Source organism: Poecilia reticulata, linkage group LG7 (assembly GCF_000633615.1).
Source record: "Poecilia reticulata strain Guanapo linkage group LG7, Guppy_female_1.0+MT, whole genome shotgun sequence".
Lineage (NCBI taxonomy): Eukaryota > Metazoa > Chordata > Actinopteri > Cyprinodontiformes > Poeciliidae > Poecilia > Poecilia reticulata.
The window spans coordinates 25,036,304-25,054,629 of NC_024337.1; the positions used below are offsets into that span (position 1 = coordinate 25,036,304).

An 18,326-nucleotide genomic window follows, 5' to 3' on the forward strand; every position below is an offset into this window, starting at 1 on the left:
CGTATCTAACAGTGGTCATTGGGGCATCACAGAGAGAAACAGCCCTGCATGCATACACTCAGAAGTAAAGACAGGCCAACTGAATACTCTAAACTGAGAGTCATATTTTATTTATTATTTTTTTGACCATGGAAGGAAGCTGGAGTGTGTTCAAGGTAACCGACAAAAAAGATGAAATTATTCTAAACTGCAAATTAGTGAAATACAGCTCACTAAATATGATTAAGTACCAAAGCAAATGGCTTTACTACCACTGCTGCTGTCATTCAAGAAGTAATCAATTCTCCAGCTCGCTAGGAATCAGGGGCATATTATTTTCTGTATGTTGGTTTTCATATCAGGTACCTGTTGGTATCCCGGGTTGTTGAGCTGACGACTCCTGCCTGCTGCATTTGGGTCCTAACCACCATGACAGAACACAAATGTACAATGTACAATGTTCTAAAATAAGAAAAAGACAAAATCACTTATGCCCTCCCAAATCTTCATATCAACAGGGTATTACTGATATTTTTTTTTCCACAAAGAGGGTTCTGTCCAATGGAAGAAACTTTTTATGCTGTTCTATACGGCATAAAACATTTTGATAATATTTCCACTCTTCAATATGTGGAAAAAGTTTTAAGATAGTTACTTTATAAAGTAGTTACAACAGACCTGCACACTAAAACACGAAGCAAGGTCCATAATAAAAGGGCTAGTTTGGTGTGGAGTTACCTGACTGCTTTGTACATATCCCTCAACCTGAGACATTTTAGAGAGGAAACTGTGAATTACACCATCTGACCCAACATCAGTACGTAATCTCACAGATGCCATTGAAGAAGAGTCGTATTCAACAGCATTCAGTGGTGTTCTACTCCTTCCAACAGAGGAGTAGAGCACCATTACTTGACACTGGTTACCTTTTCTCATTTTTTAATCCTAATCTCAATAACTTGATCTACAAAATATTGTGATATAAAATTTTATCTGTCCTTTGTTTCTCACAAGTATGCTTATAGCATTACAAAAATAAGAGTCAATGTCTACTCTGTTCTGTGAACTCAAAGAAATTATGGAAATGTATTAGTTGTACTCTACTTGTATATTATCCATGCCAAGTGCAATTTCAAGGCCAGTTGAAGGCAACTGAACATCATCACTTGTGCTTTAAGAAGAACCTGGTCCTGTCTTATCGGCCTGTTTGATAAAGTTATAAGAGTCAAAACACTGAGTCTGTATACCCTTAGGGAGCTGCGTGCTTGTGTGGGGGATGACTGAGACTCACGTCATGTTTCCTCTGTGGGTTACACATTCATGAGACAGACAATCCACACTACAGTTCCTCGTCTAAAAGTGCTTATCGTAGGTGGTCTGCTCCAGTGGGAGGTGGGGTTGGTTGACATATGGTACACTGTTTGGTGATAAAGTCCTTTAAATGCACACACAAGGAAGAAAAAAGAGAGGAAAAAAAACATAAATCCAGTCCAAGGAAGCTTCGTGTACTGAGAGATAAAATGAATGACTGGTGTTTTGATAAAAGTAAGAAAAAGTAATCACAAAGCTGCCCTGCTTCTTGCCTGCCAACTAAATGAATTTAATCTCAGCTAGGTTTTTTGAATTGCAACAGAATTTCGTTCCTTGTTTCCCACATCCTTTGATTCACATGGCTCTTTTTCATGCAGAGGTGTGAACTTTAAGCCACATTTAATGCTTTTCTGCACAATTTTACTGAGCGCCAAGTGACGAAGCTAAATATTTTATTGAGGGGTTATTATTTTGTGCACCAGGCCAAAGCAAACTAAATGCTGGTGAAGAATGTAATCATTTATCTAAAGACCAAGGGCAACATGCTCAATTTGATCTAAAATTGGCCTCTGCTGCCCACAAGAAGATAGAGAAATGGTGTGCATGAGTGCATGTGTCAAAACAAGCTCTGTCAACTTCTGGAGTATCACAACCAGAGGCCAGAGGAAAACATTTTGTTTGTTTTAATGCTCATGGAGCATGTGACAGAGCAAGTCTTTTTCTTCTTTTTTTTTCATTCTTGACCAATGCTTCTGACATTGAAGTTCAGTGTAAGGTTGCTTAACTTTGATGCACAGTTAATCCAGTAAAGTCAGAAGAGCTACCACTTTACTTCAAAAGAAGGAAAACATGAAAGAATCTCAAAGGAAATCCTTTTTCTCACAATGTCCACCATCTGAAATGCCCCCGGTAATTGCAAATTACTGGGAATTTTATCGGATTGTGGTAGTGTGAAGCTTTCCCATCATTCCCTACAGGCTTTTATGTAGCTATCAGTTGTGCACCAGCCTAACAGAGCCTTTAACTTGGTTGTTTAATGATTGCCATTAACATATCAAGATCTGCCAAGGGGTGCTGGCAGCTTTTCCCACCCCTCCTACTGCTTTCTCTGCATTGCCAAAATCAAGATGGCTCCTCTAAATTTTCATGTGGCCCTTCAGGGAGTAGAGAACATGAAGGTCTCTGGTGTAATTGGATTTATTTGCAAAATCGCTGTGAAAATTTGGACATTATCTGTCTATGTACCCATGACTGGAATGCATCCTCCTGATAGGCCATTTTTTCCACTGTTAAAGTAAAATTCACTTCTCTTGATGGAGTTGAATTAAAGTTATTTAATATTAAATACCTAAATATCACATTATTTTCATTCACATGGCATTTTTTAAAATTAGATCCTGATCTCAGAGTTTTGGTGGTGAGTTCATGGTCCTTTTTTGTCTGAAGGAAACTTGACTGGATACAGCTTTGTGCTGGTGTACAAATCTCACGAAAACTGTTTTTCTTTTTTTTTGTTTGTTTGTTTTCATTTAGAAAATAGAACATTTCAAAATTCAAATCAATGTGTCCTCACTGAAACAATGATTGGCAACAAGTAAGTCCCCTTATCACCATGACCTATCAGCAGATGTCTTGTCCCTTTGAAATAAATTTGTAGACCTCGCCAGCCTCATTGTCTCCTACTCCACTTGCATCTGTTAGCATTTTGTTTCATATAGCTTAGAGCTCTCCATGTGCTCCTGTGTGTGTGTGTTGGTGTGTGTGTGTGTGTTTGTATTCTGTTTACCAGATGTGCATCAGATAAAGACTGTCGAATGGCACAACTGGCTATTACACCATCACCGCTTTAGCAACATGGGATTAGCCACAGAAATGAAGATGTAGAGACAGACAGCGCTGGGAGTGAATAGGACATATTTAACTTTTAACCCAAGAAAACCCAAGAAAACTGAGACCGAAATTAATACTGGAGAGTTTGTTCTTAAAATGACATTGTGAGTGTGAGTCGGGCATAAGAAACAAAACTCCAAGCAAAATTATGTTGAAAAGAGAAAATGATGATACAGCTACCATCTAAATAATTTGACAATGTAGTTGAAAAAGATGAAAAAAAACACATATATTAAGATATCTATTGATGTGTAACTAATAAAAAAAAAAAAGTTTCTATGCATTTTTTGTATTAAAGTTGTGTGTAGATTTCTGAAGTTTGGACTTTTTTGTTAAACATTGTGAGAATATAAGCATACTCAGTTTTTCTTCAATGCGTCATTCCATAATGAAGAAAATTACAGTGGGAATTTATCTTTTCACTGGGATGGTTGTCATTATTCTTGTGGTACCATGTGTTTTGTTGCTTGGTTTGTTATAAAAGTACGTTCTCATGACTCATTTAATCTCAGTGACTGTTGCTATTTTTTATATTAACATATCTTTTCCTTTGTTCCTCTATCATTGTCCTTCTCTCTCCAGATTGAGAACCTGTTGGAGCAGTTAAAAGATAAGGACAAACAGCTGGTTGGATTGAGAGAAAAGGTTCAGGGGCTTCAGACTGACTCCAGTAACACAGACACAGCTCTGGCCACTCTGGAAGAAGCTTTATCAGAAAAGGTACGAGGAAAACGGGGTGAATGGCTGGGGCAGTACTGTATTAATGTATTCCTCCTGTTGTATAACTGTAAAGTCACACTTCGGTTTTAGGAAGTTTGGGATAGCTTGGGTTTGTTGAAGTGACGTTTTGTGGAATAATTTCCTTTTGGGACGATGTTGGCAACGGTGAGAGGAGCTCAGGTTTGATTCCAGCTCAGTCCGCCTCTGTCGTTGTGTCCTTGTGCAAGATTCCACCAGAAGGTGTGTCAAGCTGTTCGATTTTCACTGTAAGACATAATGATATTACTATGTCAATGTGCGATATTCAAATTGCAGTAAGATTGTTTCACACACAGCACATGTGTAACATACTGTTTGTTACGTGAAAGCTGCAAGGCCCATTTCTATGACTTGTGTACCGGCGTTACAGTGCAAATATGAGAAAGTTGTGGCAATACAGTTTAACGCAAGGTTTCCCGAACAAGATGTTTTGTTCTGGTCAGCCAATCTTGCAGTTATGCTCATAAAATAGTATAACAAGCACACAGTTACATGTGTCTGTTTGCATAATAATTGTATTGAATTAAAATTCTTTGTGCAGAATAAATGCCACAGGATTTAAGGTGAAGCAAACAATCTACACCACATGATGGACGAAAGAATGAATAGGGGAGCTGACTGTCTCTTGTAAACATTCCTGTATTTGTTTGCTGGCAATTTGGGTGAGCAGCTGGTCTTCATAAAGCCTTACCTCAACAGGAGGGAGTCACTTTTTACCAAGTGAAACCCATTTGATTTTACACTATCCCAAAGCAGACACACTGTAAAGCAACTTGAGCAAATAATTGTCCTTATTAATATTTTCTTTCTTGTCATCACAACTTGATGAATTCATTTTTAGATTTGTAATAATGATTACAGAGTGCCTCCTATTACTATTCGAGTTGCAGCTGAACATGGGATGGATTTGATGTTACTCTGTTCTGACTATGATCTAGCAGATGTCACATCCCAGTCTTGAAATAATTAAACTTTGCCTTGAACTGACTGGCTTGATGTCAGAATGACTCCATTCTTCTTAGCTGTGTTGCACATTTTTCATACTAGCATCTACAAAGGATTGGTTTTGTACTTCAAGCTATAACTGGTTTCCATTTCCACATTTGGTCTCCAATCTAAAAGATGGTTCCTGGTGTCATTTTTGTTTCCCCCAGGAAGACCTGCAAAGAGACACATGTGAAAACCCAACCAATAAGCTTGCTTACTAATTGATACCTTTTTTGGTAGTTGTGTCAGCAATTTATTCTCTTATGTACTTTGTTCATATGTACATTGATGAATAGAGATATTCCAAAAGAACTTCCCACAACAGTATCTTAAGCTATTCTAACAGTGTATTGTTTTTTTATTTGGATACAAATAACACATGTGATTTTCATATTTAAATAAAGCCTAAGTCTTAGTGTTATTTACAGTGTATTGCATTTTATTTTATTACCCTTCCATTCTGCCACATTATAACAACCTTCCCTGCATTTTACTACAAATCCTTGTGTAGTAGACCAATACAAAGTGCCACTTAATTGTAAAGTGAAAGAAAAAGGAAACATGGTTATAAAAATATAGTGTGTATCCATCCCGTTTTAATGTTAAAAGTTATGCATCTCTATCCTTCCACCTCAAAGTTACAAGCTTTGTGTTGGTTTGTTTTATAAAAAATTCAATAAAATACAGTGAACGTTGTGGCTAAATATGAACAAGCCCTTTTTTGCAAAGCACTGTACTTTATAGTATGCCTATGTAACGTAACCTAGCTGCGGTGGGAAACAAACAACAACAACAAAAGCTCTCCCTCAAATTATAAATTTGTAATAAAAATAATTGTGGTTGATTGCATTTGTATGTGGAGTTTTATTAAATCATGGTATTTTACATTTGGATCAAATAAATCAAGAGTCTGTGCTTTACCAACAGAAATAAGCTATTAAAATACAGTTACCCAGCATGTGTTTGTTTATGTACAGAAAGGATACAAAGACCAATGACAAATGTGTTTCCACTTAAAGTGATTTTTTTATCACCTAAAATTTGTTTGTGTTGCAGATGGACTTTGAAATGAATAGCATAATGGTGCAATAAACAGTAAATCCCTGCTCTGCATCGGCCCATCTGCTTACCCAGAAACCACTTCACATGCGTCCTACGTACAATTCAGCTGTGACGACGAGAACTTTGGCGAGCTTTTCAGAGTTTGTGGTCAGCGCAGGGTGTGTGTAATGTGTTTACAAGGGCGAGTGTGTGTGTTGCTAATCACAAACTCTGTCACAAACCTGGTCTTGGAGCCAGTCGCCGGCCACAGCTCTGTGGTTCTAATTAATGGGCTGGGGCATTGTGTTTATAGCTAGCCTTACTCGTTAGTTCGTGTGTGTTTTGTTCGCGTCTGTCTGTGATGCTATGTTTGTGATTTCTCTTGTTCTTATATAGGGTCCAAAGTAAGGCACCTCGCTGAGGCATGTTATATTAACACACACTGCCCTCTTTTACTAACCCCTCAATTATCCAGACATATATAATACAGTGGGTAAAACACCCAGGACTTCTAAGTCAAGTGGTATCCATTACTACCCAGACTCCATTGCTGCAACATGCCAGGTCTAGTTAGGATATATCTGTCCAATTACCAAGATTCAAAGCTGCCAATTATGCAATGGTGCCTCATGGTTAGCTTCATTGCCAAGATTTAGACCTAAAAAAACACCTTAGTAATTTCCCTAAGGTAAACAAATAAACACACACCTTAACAACTTGGCTCTTGATTCACACTTAACATACTTAGGCACCTGCTTACAGTCCTGCAGCTGATTATGATTACAGAACAGACGTTGCTTTTCATCAGTAGACAGTGTGAAGTTGTTTGGTGTTATCTGCAGCACTGTTCAGGTCTTTTACAATAAAACACTGTCTTGTCCTGCTGTTCTACTTGGCTCTGATCACCTCATATGGCTGCTGCTATTTATGGTTGTATTATTTATGATTGGCACTTGTTAGATTCTCATTGGCCTTGATATGAAGAGTTTACTGCTGTTCCTCTAGTGAGATGATTGTTCTCACTAGAACAATCATCTAGAACACTAGATGGACGATGCAAAAAATAGCATCTATGTTCTCTCCTTAGATTGATGCTTTGATGCAGCTAGTCACTTGAAGAAATATTCTGACAATATTAACTTTAACTTCTTACCACTGTAGGAGCGAGTGATTGAGAACCTCCGAGACCAGAAGGAACGAGAAGACAGGGTGAGGCTTGAAGAGATGGACCAGATGAGGAGAGAGAACCAGGAGCTGAAGGAAAAAATGGCTGCTCTGCAACCCTCAAAGCTGCCTCAGAGCCAGGCCACTAACTCCATCTTAATCCAGAACCAGAGGCCTCATGGGGAGGTCAGTGCACAGCGACTCTAATGCGCTGTCTTCTGAAACTATGTTGTCGTAGATAAAATCTGATTGTAATAATAAAAAATAAAAAAAACTCATTTATTTCTGATTCAAACTAAAGAGAAAACTGGTCTATAATTTCAACATAAACAAGCCGGTTCTTTTTACGTGCGAGTTAGAAAGTGTCATACTACCAAGATGGTAGTAGAGCGCCCAGATGTAGTAAGTGTGACATCATGTGGGGCCTATCTGTTGAGTTCATACATTTCACAGTACATGAGCATTCTTTTCAGTAGGCCGGAATTTTTGTCATGAAAATTTTAGATGATCTTAGTTAACCCTCATTCAGACCCCACAATTTCTTTACTCTGTATGTGGTCTGGCGGGGTCGCACCTACCCCATGTCAGCTTTTATAAGTTTTTCTTTTTGTGGTTCAGGAAATTGATGGTCTGATGCGACAACCCACTTGCTTCCCCACAGTGCGATCATGAATTTTTCTGCGCTCCTCCTGAGTGTCGCATTAAGACTGTGGGAGGGTTAATATTCTATTAGTAGGAAAAAACAGATATTGAGTTTTGACTAACTACAAAGCATTATCAAATTAATAAAAAAACTCTTTAGATGTACCAATGTATGAGATAAATTTCTACCATGTGTGTTCCCCTTTTTTAGTTGCATTAATGGAGTAAATTAACTTTTTGAAATTACTCCATATTAACGTCATGGACCTGTATGTGTGTGTTAACCATGGCTGGTTAATGTTACTTGCTTTATCCCTTATTCTGTGTGGTCTACAGACACACAGCTCAGTATTTACACAGCTTACATCCACAGTATTACTAATTGCATCGTCTTACCTCCCTGTGAGCATCCACAAGGCTGTTGGTAGTTCTCTAGAAGAAAAGCCCGCTAGTGCTATGTCTCCTCAAATGAAGGAATGAATTAAAAGCATCTGATTTATAGACATAAAGAATCCCTGTTTCCCTGTTTTAAAGCCATGTTTTTTTTTCTCTTTTTTTTCCCCTCCTAAGCTTACAAGCCTAGACAGAGTCTGGTCCTGGCAGAATTTACGAGAATGTTTTTATCCTCTTTTTTTATGCCCATAAAAGTGGTACACACATCTCGTTGTTGTGAAATGATACCTTGCTGGATGTTGATGAGGCACCACATGAAAGTGGCAGCCGCTCAGCTACTCTATACCGAACAGATACACATTCTGACAGAAGTTCTGCCATAATTTGACTATTATGTATGCTCTGCAGCAATCAGACCTGTTATGTAAACTCGCAGAGCTTCAAAAAAGCAAATGATGTCTGCATATTTTTTTATGTTTGTGTGGCAAGATTTTTTTTTTCTGCTTGTGCATACATGTCGGCACAACAAACAGCTGTGTGTGTGTTTGTGTGTGTGTATGCAGGTATTTGTGTTTATCTTCTCAAGTGCTTTGATCTTGTTGCTGTGCAGTGACCTGGGAGAAGCTCTGCTACTCTATTGATCACAAAACAACTGGCTTTCAGTTCAATTTTTTTCCTTCCCATTCATAATGCCAGGCAAGATAGAGTCAGATGTTGCAAAATCACTCATTTAAAGCCATAATAAATGCCACACGTTGCACACAGCCGTGGGAATCTTTCAGTACAGTTGTGAACATACAAAGTTAATTCAGCTTAAACAGGATGTTTAGAAATGGATTAAATACAGAGGAGAAAATTCAACATCCTGTCCAACATCTGGTACATGCAGTTGTGACACTTATTGAATAAATCAAGAGATCAAACAAAATGCAACACTTCCTGATACAATTTGATTTTCATTTGGTGTTGATATGACCTCTCCACATGCACCATTTCAATTGGTATGTCATCCAACTGTGCTGTTCGTAGTGTGCATTGGCTAGAATAGAATAGAATAGAATAGAATAGAATAGAATAGAATAGAATAGAATAAAGAATAAATTGGGACTTTCCCGGTTGGTGCTTACTAAAATACCATTCTGATTTGTTGCAGCCAGTCTTGCTGCTTCTTGATAGAAGTGGAAAACAGAAGAAAAGTCTGCATGTTTGTTTATAATTCAAGTTAAGCAATGTGTATATTTTCCTCCAAGATCAGATTATGTGTGCTGGGAGATTCCATGATTATTACACTGTCAAATCATGTTTAAAATCAGTAAGAGTGTGCAGTTCGTAGATATTTTTCTTTGTCTTTTTACCTTTATGAGACACCACACAGTTTTTGTCTTCAATGTGACTTCTCTGTGTGGGAGTTGTTTTTTTGTGATATAAGATGCTTATTGTTAGTTAGAAAAACTCATGCTTAGAATAAATGTGAGAAAAAGAAGACATAACCTTTTTTCTCACACTCTTGCTTTTAATTAGATTAAACCTATCCAGTGTTGGATCAGTAAGGATTTCCAAAATGTTTTACAGTTGCTTAATAACAAAACAATGAGTAATACCCTTTTCAGAGAACATTTTATTAATTTGGGAAATCTCAGATAATAATGGCTTGGCTTTGTAAGCTTCTGACACCTCAAATACTCAAATGCTTCCTTATTTGACATAAGAGGGCTGCTGTGGGTATAGACAATGAAGTAATGCATGGCTGAAGGTACCTTGTTTTTTAGGATACAAAATATTGAATAATTATTTAAGCCTAAGTAGCATGGAGATTTCATGCCAATGTGCTCTGCAGAAATTAGAATTGACATTAGGTCATAATGGCAATCATTATGACCTAATGAACATCTAATGGTGTTATAAACACCATCCAAACTGAAATATATGGATGACAGCCTTAAGTTCCGGGTATTTTTGTAGCATGAGACATTGGTGCACTTCACAAAACAGATGGCGTATAAGACAAAAACATCATGAGGAGACATTGAAGCAAAATCTGAAGACATAGGCCATCAGAGGATGTAGAAGTTTTGGTCTTCAAAATGGACAATGGCACAAAACATGCCAAACTGGCTGCAAAGCTGCTCGAGTAACAACACAGTCAGGATTTTGTTGTGGACACCACAAAGCTCTGATCTTAAATTGGGGGCAGAGCTTGAAATATGTTTGAACAAAGTGGGCTACAAAAAAAAATTAACCAAACCAGATTAACAGATTAACTAGTCAGCGTGAGACTTGCCAGCAGAGAAGCGCCCTTTATGGCTCACACTCCACACTCACAGTACCTGCAGATGTTTTTACTATGCACTCAGATGAGTTGTTTACTGTGCTTTTAATCTGTACCTCAGAGCTTTGTTGACTGTGCTACATCCTCTTCCACTTTCCATAAAACAGTATTTGTTGAGTTTACCAAAGGATGTCTGGAACTAAACATGAGCCTTTTAAATTGAAAAAACGAAACAAAAAAAAACTTTAAAAAGGAATTGACCATTTTAGGGACAGTCAGCATAAACTGCCCCCAAACTCCTAAATAGTTTATTTCTCCTCAACATTGAGGTTGTGTTAATTTTCTCTTCTTTTTCAGATATGTTTTATTTATATTTTAAAGAAAGACATTTATATCCAGGCTTTGGAGCCATGCTTGGCAATTAAACATAGGCAATGTGTTTTTTAGAATAAAAATATATATTTTTAAGAACACTTTTTTTGTAGTTTGCAAACTTTTGAGCACAAATTACCTTCTTAAGGTCATGCCAAGGTGTCTCAATAGGATTCAGGTCAAGATTTTGGCTAGGTCTTTTTTTTTCTTCAGCTGTTCAGAGATGGACTTGCTGGTGTATTTTGGATCATCCTTTTACTGCAGAACCCAGGTTGGCTTCAGCTTAAGGTTATGAGCAGATGGCCGGACATCTTCAGGATATTTTTAGACAGCAGGATTCAAGGTTCCATTTTTCACATAAAGTATTTTAGGTACTGAAGCAGCAAAACAGACGCAGACAATTATACTACCTCCACCATACTTTACTGTTGGTATGATGCTCATTTTCTGAAATGCAGCCATTGTTACCAAGACCAAAGTACAAAGTGTTGTACTTTGGTCTTTATACTGTCTTTATACTATATAAAGACATACTTTATATAGTCTGTTTTTATATCCATGCTATATAAAGACACTTAAACAATATAGATTCATTTTGTTACCCAAACAATATTGCAGCTGAGGTACTTTTGTCATTGAATTATTCTTTTCTAATGTCTGCATTTGAGAAGAGGGAGCTGTGGCATTAATATAAGAATGATGAATTTATAGCAATAATAAATATTTTGTGCCAATTTGAGCAACGCGTATTTAACAATTGCCAAGCTACCAGTTAAATGTCTTGTTTTTAGTAATTGAATGCTCCAGTTTACTAATGATAAACAAAAACAAAACAGAAATGTACTTTTCTTTGGCAAGGACACAACTATTGACACCTAGCATTGATTTTGTGTCATCAAAAAGAAGTAGATTAGGATTTCTTTTAAAAAGTAGCTAAGCAAATTAAAGTTATTTTAATTTAAGTTAAAGTTAATTCAATTTATTTAAAATATTTTTTTAAATACGTTTCTCAGGGCTGCTGGACCTGAAATCAGCCTAATTATGTCCTCTGAAGTTAGTGAAATGTGACTTTGAGTGTAGAAGTGTTTGTGCACATTAACTTGATTTTGTTTAAATTAGTGGCCTCAGCTGTCTCAACAAGTTTAAAAATTTTCACAAACAGTTGACAGAGAGAGGTAGAGTTTTAGAGGAAAAGGGAGAAGTTGAGAGGAGGATAATTCTAGGTTAGAAAGTGCCTCTGGGATATTTTTCTCGGAGAAGAATCGATTTAGTGTGGTTGAAGCATAAGAGGGATCCAAACCAAAAAAAAAATCAATAACGCTGTGATGTGTGGTGTTCTTGTAAAATCACAGTCAAAACATCATGGGGAGTCAGTAATTTTGGAATGATAATGACTGAACTCACAACTCTGCATGAAAAATTGCCCCGAGGAGGCAAATGATTGAGGGAAACCACAGGAAAGAAGGCATTAGATGGGTGGGGGGTGCTCAAACATGAGGGTACCGATGGCTTCTGACAAAGATGAGTTTACATTCTCACAGTCTTTGCTGTATTCATACCACAGCTGACAACACTTAATATTCTGCTTAGTTGATGCATGCTGGTTCCTTAGAAAGTCTTATTTTTAATATGCAGTATTTGTTCATTAACCTTTAGGTTGAACCCAAAGTAGATGGTTTTCCAGCAGTCAACCCCATGGTATGTTCTTTATTTTGTGACTGTTGTGTTTGGTCACCTGTATTCGTCAGCATCTCGCATATATTTCACGATGTGATCTTATCGTTTTTCTAACAGCAACATTATAGGATTTCTAAACAGCCTGGATATGTCTGTAATTTAAAGTATTTTTCCAGGATAAAAAGTCGTTTTTTGATAATTAAAGAAGGAATGTAGACTAATGAAGAATTCTGGTGTTCTCAGTTTATTTTCATTTTTGCATCCATTTTTGCATCCATTTCTCCATCCGTGTGTCCATCCTGGTTATTGTGCATTTATCTGAATCATAAACTTAATATGCAAGTGTAGCCTATTTTTGTGTTACATCGGGATGCAAATTTGAGAAATTACTTGTCCAGCTAAAAGTTTATGAAATTAAACACATAACTTGAAAATAACAGTGTTTTCATTAGTGTATGCCTGAGCTTAAAATATGGGAGCTGGAGAAAGTATTTAAACACCTTAAGCATTTTGCATGCTATCGCATTATAACGCCAGACTTTAATGTATGTTGCTGTGAGTTTATGTGACAGACCAACACAACTGTGTTTATTCCCTTTTAATCTGATGCTCCAAAATGAAATCCATTGGAACCTATATGATGCAAAGTTCCTTTATTAGTAAATACAGTCCACTTATATGCAAGTTCATGGCCTCAGAGACTTGTACTGTATACCACAGTTCCAGTTTCCAATTAAAAATGGCAATTTAATGGGCATGTCTTCTTTTAATTGTCCCATTTGTTTCAAAGTAAATGACAATGTAAATAGGGAATTTTAGTTACCTGCATTGTACATTACATTATCAAAACCTCTGTCAATCAAGTGTACTCGAGCTGTACTTTCAGCATAAAATGTTTAGCCAAATATTTTTTACAATATGTCTCTGTCTTTTTATCTGTTTACATCACTCACCCCACACTTACTCGCACACGTGCAAACCTAAAGACCCCAAAACCAGAGGAAACTGTCAGAATCTGTCCAGACATCGCAGATCGTCTGATGCTTCTCGAGCAGGAAGTGTCCCGCTACAGAGAGGAGTCTGGGAAGTCCCAGGCTGAGGTGGAGAGGTTAAAGGGAGCGCTTAAGGATGCCGAAGTGGACAAATCGTGCAAGGAGAAGAAAATTACTGATCTTGAGAGGTGAGGGTCAAAAAGTCACTGGCATTCACGTCTCTCCCAGTACATGCACCATCTGGGTGTCATCAAAGAGCAGCCCTCTTCTTACTGACCGGATCTTTATAAGATCCCAGGTCATTACAAAGTGCTCTATTTATAAAGGACTAATCCATCAGATATAAACCATTCAGGTTGTATATTCCTTCCACTTAAAACCACTTTCAAATACTCCTACTTCTCTTGCATAACCCTTGTTTGGAAATACATGCTTGACCTATTTACGTTTATCAGTTTAATAATTTGATTTTATATCTTATTTTTTGTTTCTGTGTACATCTGAAGACCTGGGTAAGTAGATCCATAGGTTGCCTGGCTATCACACTTTCATACAGCCTGCATGTTCATGTGTGCTCTTGGAATCCTCTCATGCGTGTTGATATTATTCATTAAGTTTCTCAAGAAGTGCAAATGTTGTTATTCATGGTAGGCATACAATCCATTCATGGGAAACGGACTCAGGCCTCATTCCAGCAACACCATCAGAACCTTTATGTTTTCTGATTTATAGCACTGATATGGTTTTACTTTCTGTTGACTTTTGCAAAAATTCTTCACATTTCATTGTTATCAGGGCTTCGCTCATGTGTGTTTTCTCCTACTAACACATAGCATTTGTGTGTTTTCACCCCAGTTTCTGTGAATTCAACAGATAAAATGTTCTGTTCCCATCTTTGTGTTCTTGTAAACATATTTAGGGTGTGTGTGTTTGTTTCTTGAGGTATGCGTTTTGTGAGTTTACCAAGCAGCACACCGCCAGCGGCATGCCAGTGGGAGGTGGTGTATCCAACCCAGACACTGGCTGTTTATACTGCTCTGTTTATTACTGGCAGAGTGCTACTCAATTATCATTTGATTTATGGATTGGCATGGTGTGTATATGTACCTGAGTGAGTAGCTGTTTAGTGCCTGTGCAAAACCACTGTGTGTGTGTGTGCGGTGTGTGTGCTTTGTGTGCACATTCAATTCATGTGCATCTACACACAAGCAGGTTGAATGCAAAAGTTTTTATACCCCTTCAACTTTCTTGCACTTTCACTCACATTACGGAAACACGAGGAAATGCAAAACTGTAAAATAGATTAAAAATTGAGCATGGTTTCAAACACAACTCTGAAAATTGCGGCAAGAATTTGAATTCAAGACCCCCAATTAACTATTTTGTTGAACCACCTGAGATTTAGAGCAGGTCTCTACCACATTTGTCAGATAAAGAGATGGACATTTTTACTCTGTCTTATTCACAAAACAGTCCATTTGGATCATCCATGACCATTTGTTTTTTGAATCTTGACAAACATTTTCAGTTGATACTAAGTTTGTACAGGTTCATTGTAACAATCAAAATTATTCACTACTTATTAAACTCTGTAACATCAATGTGAAAACAATTAAAACATGCAAACTAATGCTATTTTAATATTAACCAGACACATCATGTGTGAAAATAAGCTTAAAAAATATCATGCATCATTTAGAGTTAGTTGACTGGAAATTACAGAAACATTTCAACATCTGTGGCTGGTTACTTCTCACCTGTGGCGCTTACTGGCCCCACAGGTGAGTTCTCACTGACTACATTTGAGAGAGGTGAGAAGTCGGCCTGGATGGGCGTCACATGCTTGATCCATTCTGGTCTTCTGCCTCATTCATCGGCCATTATTCACATTCCCTGTTTTGGAACAGCATCCGAATGGATTGGCATAAAACAACATAAGAATACAGTAGCTCCTGCACATCTTCTGCATCAAGCCTTTATTATGTTTTTGTGTGTGTGCATTCATTATGCCTTGCCCACAGACGTGTGTGTTGTTTGCATGCAATTGCTGCAAGCCACACGTGTTGATTCTCTCTCTGTATCTGAAGCCAGCCAGGAGTCATAGGAATAGTTGGAAGAGTTTCTTTTCCCCTCAGCTCATCTGTCTTTCCAGGGCTGTTGTCTCATTAGTGTCAACTAGGCTCTCCTATCAGCTCAACCCTTCCCCTCTGTTCAGCACACACTGGCCAAAGGTCAAAGGCAAACCTACCACAGGTTATCTATGGATGATCCAGTATAATCATGCAACACAGCTGCACATATTAATAAAAATTGACTTCCAACGTCGCAATAACAGGCATCAGTTCTCTTGGCTACAGCACACCTTTTTCCTTTTCGGTTTAGATAAAAATATTAAATATTTGCACACGAGTAGCCTTGCACATGTGTTATGTGACAGCATGGATGGAGTGTGTGTGTGTGTGCTGAATGGCCATCTGTGTCAGAGCGTACGATACGTAGCGTGTCTGAGCAAAGGATGGATGTCTTTTTAATCGCTTTGTTTCTGTTGGATCTACGTTAGCTGACTTATTAACCACCATCTGAGCAGAAGGAGAGGATAACAGATGAGCATAAAGACACTTTCTCATCCATTTGAAAACAAAGCGGAGAAGGGCAGGTCATTGTAATAAATAAACTTTAACAAAGGCAAGACTATTCCACAGCTGTCTCAAAGCTTACACATATCGGTGATTTAATGGAAGTCATTTTATTTATGTGTAATCTAATTTATTAGAAAAGAATTAGCCTATTTAACAGGGTGGCGTATTAGAAGGTCCCTTAATCACAGCTCCAGTAAACTGAAGCATATCAGGTTTTAATTATTCTCAAACAATGGTGATTTCTAAAGGCACAAATGCATCAAACCATCAGCAGTTTTTAGTGATTTCAGATGAATGCCTTGCAAAAGAAGTCAAATTACAACAGCAAACTTCAATGAACGTAAATGATAGACCAACACAAAATAGTGCATACTTGTAAAAGAAGATAGCTGCTGTTGAAGGAAACCAAAGGAAGTTGTGTTTGCATGCCACAAGCCACAAGCGGTCATGGGAAACATGAAACACAGGGCTGCTTGGATAGATGACTCAAATTAGTTTATAGATATAAAAGTGTTTAGTTAAAAACCAACACTGCAGACCGCTCTAAACACACCATGTAGCATTTTGGTGGCAGCATCATGAAGCTCCATCTGAATGTTAGAAAATACAAGTCAATCCTGGAAGGAAACCTGTTAGAGACTGTTAGCCTGGATCAAAGGTTCACCTTTCATTTGGGTCACAACCATAAACATCGAGGCCCTGCTAAAGTAGTTTGGATTAGATCAAGGCATATTCATGTGTTAGAAACTCCATTCCTAAAACGAATTGGAAATATGTGGCTAGATGTAAAAGTGGCTGTTCACATATGTTCCCTATTCAAGTTTGAGTTTGAGCTATTTGATCAAAGAATGGAGAACAGTTTCTCTTTATGCACTGTGCGGAGACATTCTCCAAAAGACTTCCAGTTGTAACAACACAAGCTTGCTATTTAGGGTTTTGTTGTTTGTGAAAAAGAGAAGTTAAAAAAACAATGTATACTTTATGTTCTACTTCATAATTGTTCATTACTATCTGTTGATCTGTCACATAAATCCCAATAAATAGTCTAAAGTTTGTGGCTATGAAATAAAAACATATGAAATAGTTCAAGGGATGTAAATAATTTTACATGGCACTGCACATGGTGGCAAAGGATAAGTTAAAATGTGAATAAAGTGCCTTTTTCTTTGGTTGCTGGTATATATATATCGTTTTTTACATAAACCTTTTACAGTTCTACACAATTAATTAAAATAAACCCCCTCTGTGTGGTGATGGGAATCAACTTTTCAAATAAATCAACTTTTCAGTCTCACCCTGCCACAGAAACATATAGGCTAAGCACTCTGGTATGTGAGGGAGGGCTCAGGAAAAAGGGAGGTGTGTGTGTAGGTGCACTTGTGGGAATATTAGTGGAAATGTGTGTATAGCTGTGCCAGTGGTCGACTTGTGAGTTGTATGCATTGTAAGAGAACTTGCAAAGGGTCCCACATGAGGAAGAAATTAGTAGTTGGTGGCTTACAAATTCTGACAAACAATTTTCATTCACACAAACAGACAAATACAACTTTTGGCCTCTTTCCTGTGATTATAATCAAACACCAGATGCAGTAATGCCTGACTGAATGCCAAAACACACACAATCTCCAAAGTTTCTTTTTGTAATATTTGCTCTTGAAAATATTTGTAAACAGTGTTTCTGCTACAGGTGTTGGTGCAGATTAAGAATCCATTTTAGGATTAGCACTGACTTGCAGGTTTCCTGCTTTGCTTCAGAACTATAAACATGTCGCACCTGCAACAGAAGAGGTGTGTTTTAACAAAATGGTGCTCAATCTATATCATCACATTGCACTTTATTGTATTTAAACGTACAGAGACTTAAGCTTAAGCTTTTTCTTCTTCACTTATTCATGCACAAATAGACACTCTCAACCTTTCAGAACAGCATAAAAGCCTAGATCAAACTACACATTCCCACAGTTAACTTGTCCTAAGAACTTTAATTATCAGATTTTCACTCTTTTCCCATTAATATTTTTATACTTTAGATAACTGCCAGCACCGTAATAAACTTTCATGGTACTCTTCATTAAGGCGATGTAGAAGAGACAAAATTTCATTTGGTGGAAAATGCAAATTGGAATATTTTCTAATAAAATGTTCCCTTTAAACTTTCATTTAAAATGGAAAAGTTATGTAAAAGTTTTTTCTCCTTTGAGCAAAATCTTG

The 18,326-nt window shown here is 37.4% G+C and overlaps 1 protein-coding gene across 17 annotated transcripts in view; it reads left to right on the plus strand.

The window, feature by feature from the left end:
• The window catches only part of LOC103467448 (ERC protein 2), a 154,557-nt gene that overhangs the window by 44,439 nt on the left and 91,792 nt on the right, over positions 1-18,326 (plus strand). For 15 of the 17 annotated variants that reach the window (XR_001776808.1, XR_001776809.1, XR_001776806.1 and 12 more), the window contains 5 exons: positions 3,763-3,900; positions 7,129-7,317; positions 12,464-12,505; positions 13,471-13,664; positions 13,983-13,988. Coding sequence is in view for 9 of the 17 variants with exons in the window: in XM_017305966.1 (XP_017161455.1) it covers positions 3,763-3,900; positions 7,129-7,317; positions 12,464-12,505; positions 13,471-13,664; positions 13,983-13,988 (569 nt within the window). In the remaining 8 variants the exon portion in view is untranslated. The remainder of the gene's footprint in view (positions 1-3,762; positions 3,901-7,128; positions 7,318-12,463; positions 12,506-13,470; positions 13,665-13,982; positions 13,989-18,326) is intronic. The other 2 variants (XM_017305967.1, XM_017305969.1) reach the window with 2 other exon arrangements.